The sequence below is a fragment of the Diadema antillarum genome, unplaced genomic scaffold (genome assembly GCF_040938485.1).
Source record: "Diadema antillarum isolate AM-2024a unplaced genomic scaffold, OU_Dant_1.0 seq00001713_RagTag, whole genome shotgun sequence".
NCBI lineage: Eukaryota > Metazoa > Echinodermata > Echinoidea > Diadematoida > Diadematidae > Diadema > Diadema antillarum.
In genome coordinates, this window is record NW_027272402.1 from 144,059 (window position 1) to 158,989 (window position 14,931).

General features: G+C 40.8%; 1 protein-coding gene across 1 annotated transcript in view; it reads right to left on the bottom strand.

The window, feature by feature from the left end:
* Positions 1-14,931, bottom strand: part of LOC139711852 (uncharacterized) — a gene marked incomplete at its 3' end in the record, with an annotated part of 265,196 nt that overhangs the window by 119,005 nt on the left and 131,260 nt on the right. Inside the window, exon 9 of the mRNA XM_071623703.1 lies at positions 3,100-3,290. Coding sequence (XP_071479804.1) covers positions 3,100-3,290 — 191 coding nt within the window. The remainder of the gene's footprint in view (positions 1-3,099; positions 3,291-14,931) is intronic.

The window sequence follows — 14,931 nt, forward strand, 5'->3', positions numbered from 1 at the left end:
ACGAGGTGAAAGATGGAGGCGCTTTATTCAACGAGGTGAAGCCGAGTTGAATAGTGCACCTCATCTCTCATCAAGTGCAAAATCTTGTTCCATTGCATGAGTAAAGACCATACACTAAACAACATCTCGAACGTCGTAAGATGTGGTCCACACAGATTCTTGAATTTAGCACAGAAATGGCAATCATTTTACGTGAAAGATGAATGAGTAGCCCCACAGTCACCGTGTATGTACTACCCGAAGCCGATTGGTTGAAAGTTGTTTACAAAAATGAGTGACAAAAGTATGCGCTTGTAAGCGCGCTTGTAATTGTTAAGTGCGTGTGGCAAACGTTGTGCGATGGAATAAAAACTTTGAGTCAATCGTGAGTTTAACACGGGAGTCAATGGAAATGGGTGACGTCAGCTATGCGCTATCCATTTTTGCTCAAACAAAATTGCACGGCTGACAGCCACAGCGTGCGATCGAACTTGTAACTAAATGTCACGTGATGGGCAATTGACTAATCGGATAGCTATTTTTTTTAGGTGTTGTATAATACTACATGCTAACAAGTTCACCTGTGTAAAAATCTATGCATGCCATTCTCTTTTGGTCTGCTGCCTGGAGCCCCAACTCAGGCATTTTTATGGTGAAGTTGCCATGTCATAGCCCTTGTTCATTGCAATGTGTCATACCCCCACCCACACATAGTGTGTATGGCGGTACATGTATGTATAATCACTCTGATGTCGGCAGTCGGTCAGTCGGACGGTTAGTCCGTTGCAAAATCTTGTGGATTGAACTACTCTCTCATTTTTTGAGCAATTGACCCCAAATTTGTGCCAAATTTCAAGCCAAATGCTCAAAGACTGAGGGAGTTAACTGAATCTACAGTATTTTGTATGAATTTCATTCAAAATATGCTGTTACCATGGCAACGCATTGTTCAACAGTGATGAAAGATTAAGATTGCATATCTATGCATGCTAGAGATCATGTACCAAATTTCAAAACTATATGCTCAAAGACTGAGGGAGTTAGTTAAATCCACAATATTTTTGTATGCTTTTCAGTGAAAAAAAATGCTGTTACCATGGCAAAACATTGTTTAACATCGCAGAGGATGTGTTCTGCACATCTGCATACTGTAGTGGTCACATGTGCCAAAATTCAAGTCAAATAATCAAAAACTCAGGGAGTTAGGTCAATCCACATATTTTTGTATGATTGGTAAAAAAAACTGCTGTTACCATGGCAACAGATTTATTCACACACACAATAAAGGCATCTTGCACAACTACACATTACATTGATTGTATATATATATCAAAAATTTCAACTGAATTGCTATGAAACTGAAAGAGCAGTTTGATCTACAACATTTGGTAGGATTTTTTTAAAATTTGATTCTACCATGGCAACGATCCACAAGTTTTTTATGAAAATATGCTGTTGCTATGGCAAAGCATTATGCAATACTAACGAAAAAGGTGTCTTGCACATCTACCTTTGATAGCGGTCACACATGCCAAATTTGGGGTCAATTACTCAAAAAAATGAGAGAGTACTTCGATCCACAAGATTTTTTTTGCAACGGACCGACCGCCCGCAGGCCCAAATGACCGCCCGCAGGCCCGACCGACCGCCCGCAGGCCCGACCGACCGCGCACAGGCCCGACCGACCGCCCGCAGGCCCGACCGACCACCCGCAGGCCCGACCGATCGATCACCCAGCTGCCCAAATGATTCCTGTGTACCCCCATACACACTACACGTATGTGCAGGTGGGGTATAATAATGCCTCTGTCACCCTTTGGGCAGAGGCATGAAAAGGCATGATCTATCCTTGGGTACATTAATTGTCTTGTATGTCAAAGTCAGACCCTGGTACTTGGGATGGGAATTCAATGACCTAAAATCATGCTAATGTCCCTCAGCAATACTGCAAAATAAGGAACTTTTGAGTGCATTTTAATTTAGCGAATTTCGAGAGAGACAAGATTCGCAAAATTAAAATGCACATGATGAAAGTTCTGGTCTACACTATAAGCATTGAAGGCCAGTGGGAATTTGTGAAAATTTCATGCTGCGAGAAAGGCTATCAGCTCCAATCAAAGGACAAGTTCACCTTCATAGACATGTGGGTTGAGTGAATGCAGCAATATTAGTAGACCACATCAGTGAGAGTTTGAGGAAAATCGGACAATCCGTTAAAAAGTTATGAATTTTTAAAGTTTCTGCTCAGTCACGGCTGGATGAAAAGACTACTATAGCTTGTGATGTCACATGAGTACAACAATATGAAGAAAGAATAAAGAAAATTCAACATATTTCCATTTTTCTCGCATAACAAAAGAACACTCGACTTCTCTCTTTTAGAAGGCAGGGGGAATAACATTACCCTTAACATACGTCAGTAGCAAGTCGAAGAAATGTGCACTTTATTCAAAAAGTAAAGTTTTTTGAAATTCTCTTTTTATTTTCCCTACATAGTTGTATGCATGTGACATCATACACTGTAGTAGTCTTCTCTTCCAGCAGTGACTGCGCAGATACTTTAAATATTTGTAACTTTTAAACGGATTGTCCAATTTTCCTCAAACTTTCACTGATGTGTTCTACTAATATTGCTGCATTCTCTCATTCCTTATGTAGATGAAGGTGGACTTGTCCTTTAACAAAAATTTCATGCTGCGAACACATTATTTTACAGTAGTATACCACCTTGCATTTGCTCTGTGTGAGACTCATGATACACATTGCTTGGCTTTTCACTCACAGTGCGTGTAATTCCTAAGGAGCAAACTGAAATGCTGAAGGTTCAGGAAAATGTGACACAACAAAGTACATAAATATAAACATTAGTATGCCTCTTATCCTGCAGTATGATGCCAAAGCTTGTGTAAGGATAATAATGGTCAAACTGCACTCAGAAAAAGCAGTGCTTACATTGAAGAGGTAACCCAGGTAAAGTAAACTGCATCACATCCATCATACAGTGACTTGCCATATCATAGTTCATCAATGCGACAAGAGTGCACAAAATGATATGGGATATTACATTGCAAAGCTTTTCCCTTTGTGAACTGTATTTCATAGCATGGGGGTTTTCCTCACCCTAATCTGTTCTTTCTGAGTGAATCCTTTGGTGTTCTTTCCTGCAGAGGCTTGGCCAATAAAACTCATACATCTGATCATAGGCCAATGGTGATTCAGCATGTCTGTGATTTCCTGCACACAGTCCCGGTACTGGGCGAAGATCATTACTCTTGTGTTGGTCCCTGCAGTTTTACTTGCACAGGGCTCGGCTTTCAGTTTTGGAATTAAAAAAAGAGAGAGGCATTTATGATCACATACCCATGATATTTGTCACTCATACTCACAAGCACTACATGATGGTATTCTATGCAGAGGTATAACTGCATGCATTCATTAATGAAAATTTGTGCAAATTTGACCAAGCATTTTCAAGAAGATGAAAATGTGACAGTTGGGTCCAACTTGGTTACCCCCCCCCCCCAGCCCTGTGTGAGGCATTCCTGGATCCACCATGAACAGAGTCAGACTTGCAGTCATGAGCACCTAACGGTAGACCTGGGGTGGTATTCTGAACACTGTTTTATCTCTATTGTAAGTTGTGTTGTAACTTGTGTTGTAAGTCTGTGAGTTACAACACCGCTAAAACAGTTGTAAATCGGTATTTTGAAAACTGTTTTAATCGTGCTTAAGTCATGATAACCACAGCCATCGCAATAATCATATCCAAAAGGAAATATTGTTAGAAATAGCATTTAAGACATTTCAACCAAAAAGATTGCTCCCTTGGGCAAAAGCGCCTTGCTTAACTCTGCACGTTTTAACAAGCGCTCATTCTCTGGCATGCGCACAAATAGGACAATGGCATGTGCAGGTAAAGAGAGCCAGAGATAAAGTAAAGTTACAACAGAAGCTTGATCATTATGCCTTCTTACCGGTTTTGACGTATAGTTGGTGCGGTAGGGGATTCGCAAAGTTATCTCAGATTGAGTCTTTTTATTTGAAATTTTGTTTAAAACATAAGAAGATATCTGGTGTTCATAAGAGGAACCCAAGTTTCATGATTTATGGGGAACTAGATGCTTCTAAATTAAGTTAAGCCCTTGCAATGCCAACTTATTGTTGCTGTCACTATCTTCACAAGATATCCCTTACAGATCAATATCAAGTCAAGTTCCATCATGGAACCTTAGACTTCTACTACTTTTCTCAGGATTCGCGCCATCCCCAGCAAAAAATATTTTTGAAACACCCAAAGGAACTTATAATGAATTCTTATTGGTGAAGATAGTGAAATCATATTAAAAAAAAAAGTTTAATATTTTGAAAGATATTTTTGAAATGAATAGTGCTTAAAATAAACTGCCGACGGTGCCGGTAACCTTTCTGTTCATGCGTTTGTGTTTTATCTAGACGTCTATGTGCATAATTATGCTACGTGTATGTACTTGCAATGTTACTGTTACCAAATTTTGTATTGTGGAATGAGTTTACATTTTGTCAAACTGCTACATCTTTTGCCTTTCTGTACATACATTGTTTTTTATTTTTTGTATATCTTTTTTATTTTGAACTCGCATACCACAATATTGAGTTAATGAATTATCTCACTATCTAACATAAATTAAAACGAAAGTTACAACGGAGTTAAAAACACCTTCCACCCTGTTTATCTCAGAAGCATAAATTTGCACGGGGCATGACTTACAACAGAAGATAAAACAGTTTTCAGAATACCGTGTAATCTAATGGGTGTTCAGGTTTCCGCCCACTGTTATGCCCGTGCGCACACCCTAAGACAATGGTATGCGCAGGCAAAGAGTGCGCAAGATAAAACACAAGTTACAACAGAAGTTACAACAGAGATAAAACGGTGTTCAGAATACCGATTTGCTACAACAGACTTACAACAGAGATAAAACGGTCTCAGAATACCACCCCTGTGCACTAAATGTATACAAGTAGCCACTATTATTACAGTCATCAACATACTTTAATACCTATAGCACAAACTCAGCTCTATCACTTCTGGTTCTACAAAACAAGATTTGTAAATATGTGTGGCGCTCCGACAAAATGAGTCATAAGTCGCATGGGGAGTTTTCCCATATAAATGAGCCAAAAATGAAGGGGAAGCATTGTTCGGGTCGAATTTTTTTTTAATGACTGATTTTGATTCCTTGATGTTTTATCTATTTGTACAGAAAATTTCAGCCTGTAAAAATGAGTACGTGTCCCAAATCACAGTTTTTCTGAGACAATTTTTTTTCGGTTACATTTTTTTTTCCGAACGCTCGCCTTTGCGTTGCGTTTCGCACCTATTGTTCTTGCCTGATTGAGACTCCGCCTCTGTTTCTAGGGTGTATGCTAATGAAGCATTGCTCTTGACCCCATCGAAGACAAAGCATGGTGCACGTGGTGGCGTCAGCGGCGGCGAAGGATTTAGAATTATGCAATAACAGTGAGCTGACCAAGGCTATAGATTGCATGACCAGCAAGGTGTGTTTGATACATGCACCATATTTCACGAAGTGGTGATTGATGTAACGCAAAAATGGCGCTGAAAAAAATTAATTCCAAAGAACGATCACGCAAAATTTATGATACTTTATCAATGAGCTCATACATGAGCATGTATCGAACTTGAAACCTCTCTATGCGTGTGTGTACTTTTACAACGGTTATTGGCCTCATTAATGAATTCATTCAAATAATTATAACTTTCGTTCCCTGGTATGTGACTTGCTGTTTAAAGTTCATCTTTGGAAATATAGTAGGGCCTAAGTTGTCAATTATTCTCGTTTTTATAAAGTCGGCAATTTGTGTGATAATTAGCCAAATGTATCGTAATGCGTAATATTATTTCCCTGGTTAATAAAACTTATTGCCCTATTTTCTTATGATGGTTTGGGGCCGCGACGGCATGGAGAGAAATTGGAAGACAAACATTATTAATAGGAAGATTAAATGAGAACTTACCTGTTGAAATTTAATCTTGATTTTATAAGTAAGTCGTAGAGAAGAGACTACATGTCTCATCGGGTGTAATATGAGATCCCGCTGGTCACGTGTGTGGCAATTTTTTAAAGCTGTACGAGACTACAGGATATATTGATAGGAAGATGAAGATGTTGAGAACTTTTACCTGCATAAGCTACGTAAGTCGCAGGGTGGGAAGAGGAGGGATGTAGTCTCTTCTCTACGACTTACTTATAAAATCAAGATTAAATTTCAAACCAGGTAAGTTCTCATTTAATCTTCCTATTTTATTACGTAAGTCTCCGATCGAGACTACATGTCTCATCGGTGTAATATGAGATTTCAAAGCCCTGGTAGTCACGTACAGAACAATACATCTGTAAGCCATCAACGGCATCACTACAGACAGACATACCTGTGCACTCTGTGCAGACTGCCATTCCATATGCAGACTGAAGTTGCCAAGTCACATTTTCAGTAAAGCCTGGGCAAATTGGTTAGTATCTTGTAAGGGCTTGCAATTAAAACTTGCGGAATGTCTTCTCAGCCACCCATCCAGCCCTTGAGAGGATTTCTGACACCAGGCACCTCACTCCTTTGTGCTGCTGACGTAGAGGCCGCCCTTGTGGAGTGAGCACTGAAGATCTGTGTATCGACACCAGCGTCATGTAGAACAGTCTTAATCCAACGTGCAATTGTTTGCTTTGATGCACGACGGTGAGGCGTTCTTATAAGCTACTAACAAATGTCTCTCCATCCCTCTTAGATTCTGTGTCCGCTGCACATACTCTTTCATATAATTCACTAGTGCACAATCTCCTATCTGGAGGGTACGCAGTTAGTGTGACACTGAATCCCGGTATTTCCAGGCTTGTTTTTGTTTCAGTGTGTTCTCAAAAGAAATCTCAACAGATGATTTTTTCCACCTCGATCCTGTCCAGGTGGATAACATGAAGAGACTGCACCCGTTGAGTGCAGAAACAAGTGCTATCGAGCATAGTCAATTTCTGAGTAAGTTGCTTCAGATTAAGTTGCCTTGGGATGGAGACAGCTTTCTGAGGTAGTCCAAGACGACTTTAACATGCCAGATAGAAGAGTAGCGAGGAGCAGCGGCTTTAAATGAAAAACTCCTTTCATAAACCTATTTACAAGTGGGTGCGACCCAAGAGGCTGTCGTCCACCATCAACTATGAGAAACGTGGAAAGGGCACTCCTGGCTGTATTCAGGCTACTGTATCCAACTTTTTCTTTGTCTAACATATTTGTAAGAAATGCAAGGACATCACAAACTTGGACATTCAAATAATTAATGTGTCTCTCTGCACAAAATCTTTTTCCATTTTCTGATGTACACCTGGTACTGTGCTTTAGTGGATCCTTTCCACGACGCAGCTATGATGTCTATTGTCCTTTGTGTGAGGCCCTGCTCTGCGTAAAGTCCCTTCCAAGCCTGCAACATAATAGAGACAAGTGATTATTCAAAGGATGTGGGGTGCCTGAAACTGGTTGACATAATAATGTCTTACTCTTTCGAATTAACATGGGTTCCTCAACCAGCATACTCTTAAGGATAGGGTACCGAAACCTGTGTTGGCCAATTGGGCACCACTAAAATCCCACATGCCTCATCCTTCTGAATTTTCTGCAAGCACATTGGCACTAGATTGAATGGGGAAAGGCATAAAACTCCCACTGACTCCAATCAACTGTGAAGGCATCTACTGCCCAGGCCTCTGGTTCAGGCCTCCAAGAAATATATCGGTCTACCTGTTTATTTAGGCGGGAGGCAAACATGTCAATTTCAGGCACACCAAATCTCCTGATTATTCGTTGAAATATGCTCTTATTCAACATCCATTCTGTGCTGTCCGAGAATTTTCGAGACATGTGATCTGCTTCAATATTCAATCGCCCAGGTAGGTGAGCAGCTGTAAGCCAGATGTCCTTACTAATACACCATTCCCAAATATCAATGGCCATTTGATTACATTCAGGAGATTTTGTGCCACCCATATTGTTCAGATATGCGACAGCCGTTATGTTATCTGCTCTAACAAGTACATGATTGCTCCTTTTCTCTGAGCAAAAGGCTTTTAGCCCATGACTAACTGCTACCATTTCTAGCAGGTTAATTTTATTCTGATTTGCCTCTTTCAACTCATCACTATTCCATCTGCCACCTGTTGAAGTGCACAGATTTGTTGCCCCCCAGCCTTTACCACTGGCATCTGTGTGGATTTCCACATCTGGTTTTGCCCTCTGCATTGGGCTAAACTGTGACTCAAGGTTCCATATCCACCACTGAATTTCATGGATGCTTTCTCTTGACAAGGTCATATGCCTATCGAAATGTCCCTTGTTCCTTGCAAGGGCAAGAATCTTGTCTTTCTCTAAGGCTCTATAATAGAGAGGGCCATATTGTACTGCTGGGAATGATGCCACTAGTTGTCCAATAACCTTTGCAACTGTTCTGATAACAGGTTTCTCAGTAGCCAACAGTTCTTTACAAGACTGCTTTATGTTCTCCTGTTTTTCTTTTGGAAGCCTAACACTCATATCCAGAGTGTTCAGATTGAAACCCAGAAAGGTAATCTCATGAGTAGGCTCTAAACTGATTTTTCAGGGTGAACAATAAACCCCAAATTTGATAGCAACTTAGTAGTTGCGCTCACTGCTGCCTGCATTTCCTCGGCAGTTTTTGCAATGATAAGTGTATCATCTAGATATGCAATTACAATGTGGCCCTGCTCCCTGAGCGTTGCCAAAACAGGCTTTAGCAGTTTTGTAAAGAGCCTTGGTGCTGAACTAAGCCCATTGGGAAGTGCTTGAAATTGCCATAACCTTCCCTGCCATGTAAATCTCAGGAATTTTCGAGAATCTGGGTGGATAGGAACCGTGAAGTATGCGTCTCGGAGATCGACTGAAGCTAAATAATCTCCCGGAGAATAAGCGGTAGAGCTGTCTTGATATTATCCATCTTAAAATGCTGATACAAAATACTCTTGTTTAATTCTGTCAAATCCAAGATGACCCTGAGGCCGCCATTCTTCTTGGCCTTGTGAAAATATTTGATATGAATTCCCCTTCTACATGTTCACATGCTTCTATGACATTTTTCTCAACCAGCTTGTTGATTTCTTCCTGAATCGAGGCCATTTCCTCAGAATTTCTTTTGAATTCATGAAGGGTTTTTTCCCTACAAGGGGGATATTTAGCTGGGTCAAATTCAAGCTTGTAGCCCTGTACAGCTTGCAAAATATATGTATCAGATGTAAGCTCTCCCCAGTTGTGCATATGTAAGCTTCAGTCGACCTCCGACTGCAATATCATTGACATTAGATGTTATTGTCTCCCTTACCTCATCACTGTTTGGGAGTTGCTCTATTTCATCCTGCCCTGCCCTTGGCCGAGCTTCCGGTACTGTGGGGCTTGGCGTCCCTCTCGAGACGCTGTCGGGGTAAACGTATGGGGAGCTTGTGGGGTCCTCTTCCTCCACTGGTTTCGTTGGCCTAAAAAAGGCCTAGATGTGCTCCCTGACGAATCCGCGTAGGATGTCCGCGACACCCCAACCAGCTTCCTTGTATCTGCGTTGAGACCCTTGGCTTGGGTAGGGGTGATAGCCGGCTTGGGTCTTTTAAACCCGCCTCTCATCACTCCGGCCGCCGCTTTGTGCTGGTCTTGCAAGTCCTTTACTTGCTTGCCCAAGTCATCCCCAAAGAGATACTTGGTTACAGGGTTTGTTGGTTGCAGAGATGAGTAATTTCGCGTTCAGATCCGGCTTGATCAATTCTTTACGAAGAGCATTCATCTCAAAGTTTGCGTTGCACAACAAAGCTAGAACGTCTTGCTGTTCGGGAGATATGTTGCTTGGATCGAGCAGGCTGACATAAGCCGAGATACCTCTTGTTAGGGATTTTTGGACCCTCTGAAGTTTCACATCCTTCGTACGAACAGGGGCAGAGAGGTTGTCCCAGATCGTCTGATTCACTTTCGGGGTGTCGATCCCTCGACAGTTCGACGGCACTGGGTATTTGCTACTTGTCTCATCGAGCACTTTCTCTTCCAGATGATGGCTCATCAAGTAGTTGACAGAGCTTGCTAGCTCCTCATCAAGAGGCTGTCCAATATCTGATGCCACCGCAAATTTAGCAGCAAAAGCTGGTACTGTCTGTGCTTCTGCCCTATCCACGCACGACTCCAGCTCTGAGCTATGCCCTGCACTCAAGGCATGCACCATGTCATCATCCTCAACATCCATTTCTTCTGTATGTGCCAAGTCATAATCTGCACTAACGCTAGAAGTTGAAGCAGAGGCTGAATCACTTCCACTGCGATCAAGATGTCGGTCTGGCTGTGCATGTCCCATGCCTGCCACCCCTTCCCTTTTACTGGGAAGAGCCTCCATGAACTGACAGAGCAAGCCTTCGAGTCTATCAAGACGACTGTTTACGGTCCCAAAGTTATCATTTGTCAACTTTGACGAGTTGGATTTCGTAGCAATCCGAGGCCGAGTCGCCGCTACCGCTACCGCCGCGCGGTCGCCAGCCTCCATCACCGCCGGTACTCCCCGTCCACGGCCCGTGTTGGCAGCCGTACCTTTCGCTGCCGCTGCGCGGTCAGCTTGGCTAGCACTCACCGCCTGTTGTGACTCCATTGCTGCTCTGTTTTCGCCCGAAGATTCTGCCGCTGCGCGGTCAGTTTTCTTCTCTTTGTGTTCTTTTTCCGCGGCCACGCCAGCGGATCTTCTATCCTTCTGTTCTTTCATTATTCTGATAAGTCCGAAAGGAAGAATTTCCGCGAAATTCTTGAATATTCGAGGGTTGTGAAAAATCCTTTTCACACACACAAAACGCGCCAACGAATTGCCACACACGTGACCAGCGGGATCTCATATTACACCCGATGAGACATGTAGTCTCGATCGGAGACTTACGTAATAAAATGCCCAAATAGCTCGTGTTCCCTTTGTAGGATATTCTGACTCTTGTCATCTGTGTATTTTTTTTAGGACCTATTGAGAAAGTGACAGAAAGCTGTGTCGCTACTCAAAAGTGTGCTTCTTCATTTAGTTTTTTTGTTTTTAAATCAGAATGTTTGTAATGATAGCTGTTTGTCTTGTATTACGTGTAGTTGACATGTGAGAGGTCAAGTCTGCAAAGAATTTGGCTAACAGCTTTGGCAAAGGTAGCAGCGCTAATTGCCTATTGAATTGTGTATTCTGAGGAATTCCAAATGAAAGAACTCAGACGACACTGTTCACTTCCCTTGTATCCAAGTAAACCCCGCATCAACGAAGCCTTGAACAATGAAAGGTAAAACTTTCTGCTATACAAGGGGTGGATAATCACTCAACCAGTATTCTTTCATTGCCATTGATAGCAGAATCAGTGACGTAATGGAGCAACAGTGTTGGAGGATCGGCATTATGTCTGCTAATTTGTAAAAGAATTTTTCAGTAACCTTTTGTGTTCACAACCACAGTCAGGGACTCTAACTTACTTTATCTCCTACAGGGACGCTAACTTACTTTATCTCCTACGGGCTATCGTTACTATCTTAAAACGTGAATTTTATGAAAGGTTAAAAGTGATCGTGGATGAATCAGTTCTTCTGCGTGACACCAGGCTTTTATAATAGCATACCAAGCTTCAATCATTTACCTGTATAGTAGTCTGGTAGGAATGGGGGGGTCCCCATGCACCCCCCGAACACATTTTTTTAACTTACTTTTTTGTAACCCTTAGGGTGTCTAGTTAATGAATTTCTTTGTTCCCGAAGAAAAAATCGTATCCCATGGGGGTCATTGGCGGCCATCTTGGCAGCCATCTTGAATTTTCAGGGAAAATCATTATCTTCCATAACTTTTGAACTACACAGCATATAATTATAAATAAAGCATTTCTGCAGGGTAAACATGACACGAGGAATCGATTGCAATGGTTATTTACATGATTAAAGCAAGTCTGAAACAAGAAAAGCCTAAAAACATGCAATTTCGGTGTCATTTTCACCGAAAACTACCCAATTAGTTTAACTTTTGAATTACACAACATACAGGGACAAATAAAACAGTAATTCAGAGTTAATACAGCATGAGAATCGTTTGAGAGAGTTATTTACATGATTTAAAGCAAGCTACATACAGAAAAGTCCAAACATGCGAGGAAAACCAGTGTTGTTTACTCTAGAAATATTCCCAAGTAGTCTATATACATATATACATGACAATCTCATACCTCCTAAGAGTAAACTTACCTCTTTTTCTTAACAGTCTGGTAGGAAAGGGGGGGGGGGTCCCGTGCACCCTCATTTTTGTATCCCTTAGGGTGTCTATTTGATTTTTTTTTTGTCTCCAAGTGAAAATCGGGTCACATGGGGGTCATTGGCAGCCATCTTGGATTTGCCGAGGAAAATCATTAGTTTCTATAACTTTTGAAGTTTCCAACATACAAGGACAAATAAATAATTTCTCCAGGGTAAATTTGCAAGGAAAAATAAAACATTTTTTCAGGGTATATGTGACATGAGAAATCGATTGAGATGGTTATTTTACATGATTAAAAAATGCTCAATACAAGAAAAGTCCCAAATATAATAAATTCTGTATCGGTTACACTGAAAAGTACCCAAATAGTTCAACTTTTGAACTATACACAACATACAGGGACAAATAAAACATTTCTTCAGACGAAACACAGCATGAGGAATCAATTGAGATTGTCACTTACATAATGAAAGCAAATTTGACACAAGAAATGTCCCAAAACTGAAAAATTAAGTGCTGTTACTCTGGAAATGGCCCAAATATTTCATGCTACATACATGACAAATTGCATACCTCACAAAAGTGACTAACAACTCTGTCTTTAGATCATTGCCCAAATAGGCCTTTTTTGTTTTGTATCAAAAACATTAAATAGAATCTGAAGAGAAAATTAATTTCAAGCATTGTCACCCCTCACTTTGTGAAATAGAATAAGAATGTAAGCACTGTGGTAATTCATATGCAAATACCCTTAAAAAGAGGTGACACATGAGAATAATGTTGATCACAACACTTAAAAGTGACTAATTGACAAAGATAAAACTTGAACTGAAATTTAACACTCTTTGTGCACGTTCAATTTCGTTTCATTTTATATTTAAAACGAGTTTGAGTTGGGATATATTCAAGGAAACAATCACTGTGTCAAAATGTCGAGCCGATTAAAAAATTTTAGATGCCAACATGGTTTCATTTATTCTCAAGTTAAAAAAGCAGTTCATTCAAATGTATTTGCTTAAAGTTTATTGTCCGAAAACAAAAAGAGAAACATTTCATTTGACAGCCGGAAATCTAGCCTGTGAATAGGGACTGTATATCAATGTGGATTGCTGCTACTTTAATTTAGAAATATTTGCATGTGAATCGCTTTTGTGCTTACATCCTGTATGCATTCAATTCAAGTTCACATTGATTGGAATTAAGTTTCCTTTCGAATTCTGTTACAAGTTGTCTGATATAAGACGCAATATTCAAGCTATTATCAAAAGACATAATGATATTTTGAAAGGGTTAGTCACATACCGATTAGTGATTGGCTGAACACAGTCACGTGATGGAAGTACATTCGTTATGTTGGCCCATGGGCGAACATTCTTGTAATGTTCTCCCATGGGAAAACATTTCCACGTGACAAATGACAGAATTAAGGCCTAGGACCGCAGCGCACTTATAACCTCCCTCAATAGCATTTCAAACCCTTCGGGTGGAACATTGGGTATGTTCCCTCCGCCGCCAGTCATCATCTATATATTTCAACGTTTGTGACATGTGTATATGCTTTTCATGAAGTATGGAATTAACGTATATTGAAAAAATATAAAGTAACACAATATGACTTCACTTTTCTTAAAAAGTATTCTGAATGCTCACCCTGTGTAACTGTACAAACCACAGAAGCGGTTATGCAATATATCAGGTTTTCATTTCACACTTCTTTAATTTCTATACCGGTAGTCATCATCAAAACGATCATTGTAATCAATGTCTGGGTCCTCTTCTTCATCCTCCTTCATTTCCTCAGTAATTTTCTGAAGCAAGTCAATGAGGGAAGTTGGAAAGATAGGGCCACTTGACCACACTGGCTCCATCATAACAAAGGCTACCTTCTGCCATCCTTGTCCAGAATCAAAGGAGTCATATACAGAGCACCAGAAGATTGGTTGGTCAGCTCTCTTTAAGATGGCAAGGCGATGGGTCACACATTTAATGTGTGGGATAAGGTTGTCACTGCAAGGTGTATATGAGCATGAAGAAATCCACATTGGAGTTTGTAGTCATTTGTTCGCCCTCTCCCATCATCTGCTTTGGATGATGCTGCTGTAAATGGACTTCTCCACCTCTTGTGGTCATACATTAGGCATGTGAATGCTCCAATGTCTTCTGTCACCTCTTATTGGCTCTACAGACCACCCATCTCCAAGGTTTAAGTGGGGGACAAAAAACATTGGCACATTTCAAAATCATGTTGTAAGATTTCTGCAGTGTTCATTATAATGTAATATTGAACAATTTACCACATTTCAGTAAAATATTGCAGAGATTATAATGTCATACTACTCTCTCCTGAATGCTGTATGGTACATGGGGTGGCTTTGTAGATTCTTTAGGGGTCCGACTTCGCCCCTACTCTTGAAGGCACTTGTTACATCTTCCCCTGTAAACACATGTCGTCCAAGTATTGTGGTACAGTAGCCCGCTCCCTTTGATTCAGTATGCCAGTTCAACGACATTCACAATCTGGCAATGCTCGACAGTCCATTTATCAAGGAGGATAGTGAGGGTGACGGAGTGAGCATGGTGCAAGAAGATCCAGAAAATGTCTCTGTCTGGTGTCCTTACCACAGCTGCTTTGTACCCAAGCTTAATAGTGGAATACTCGAGGTAGAGCG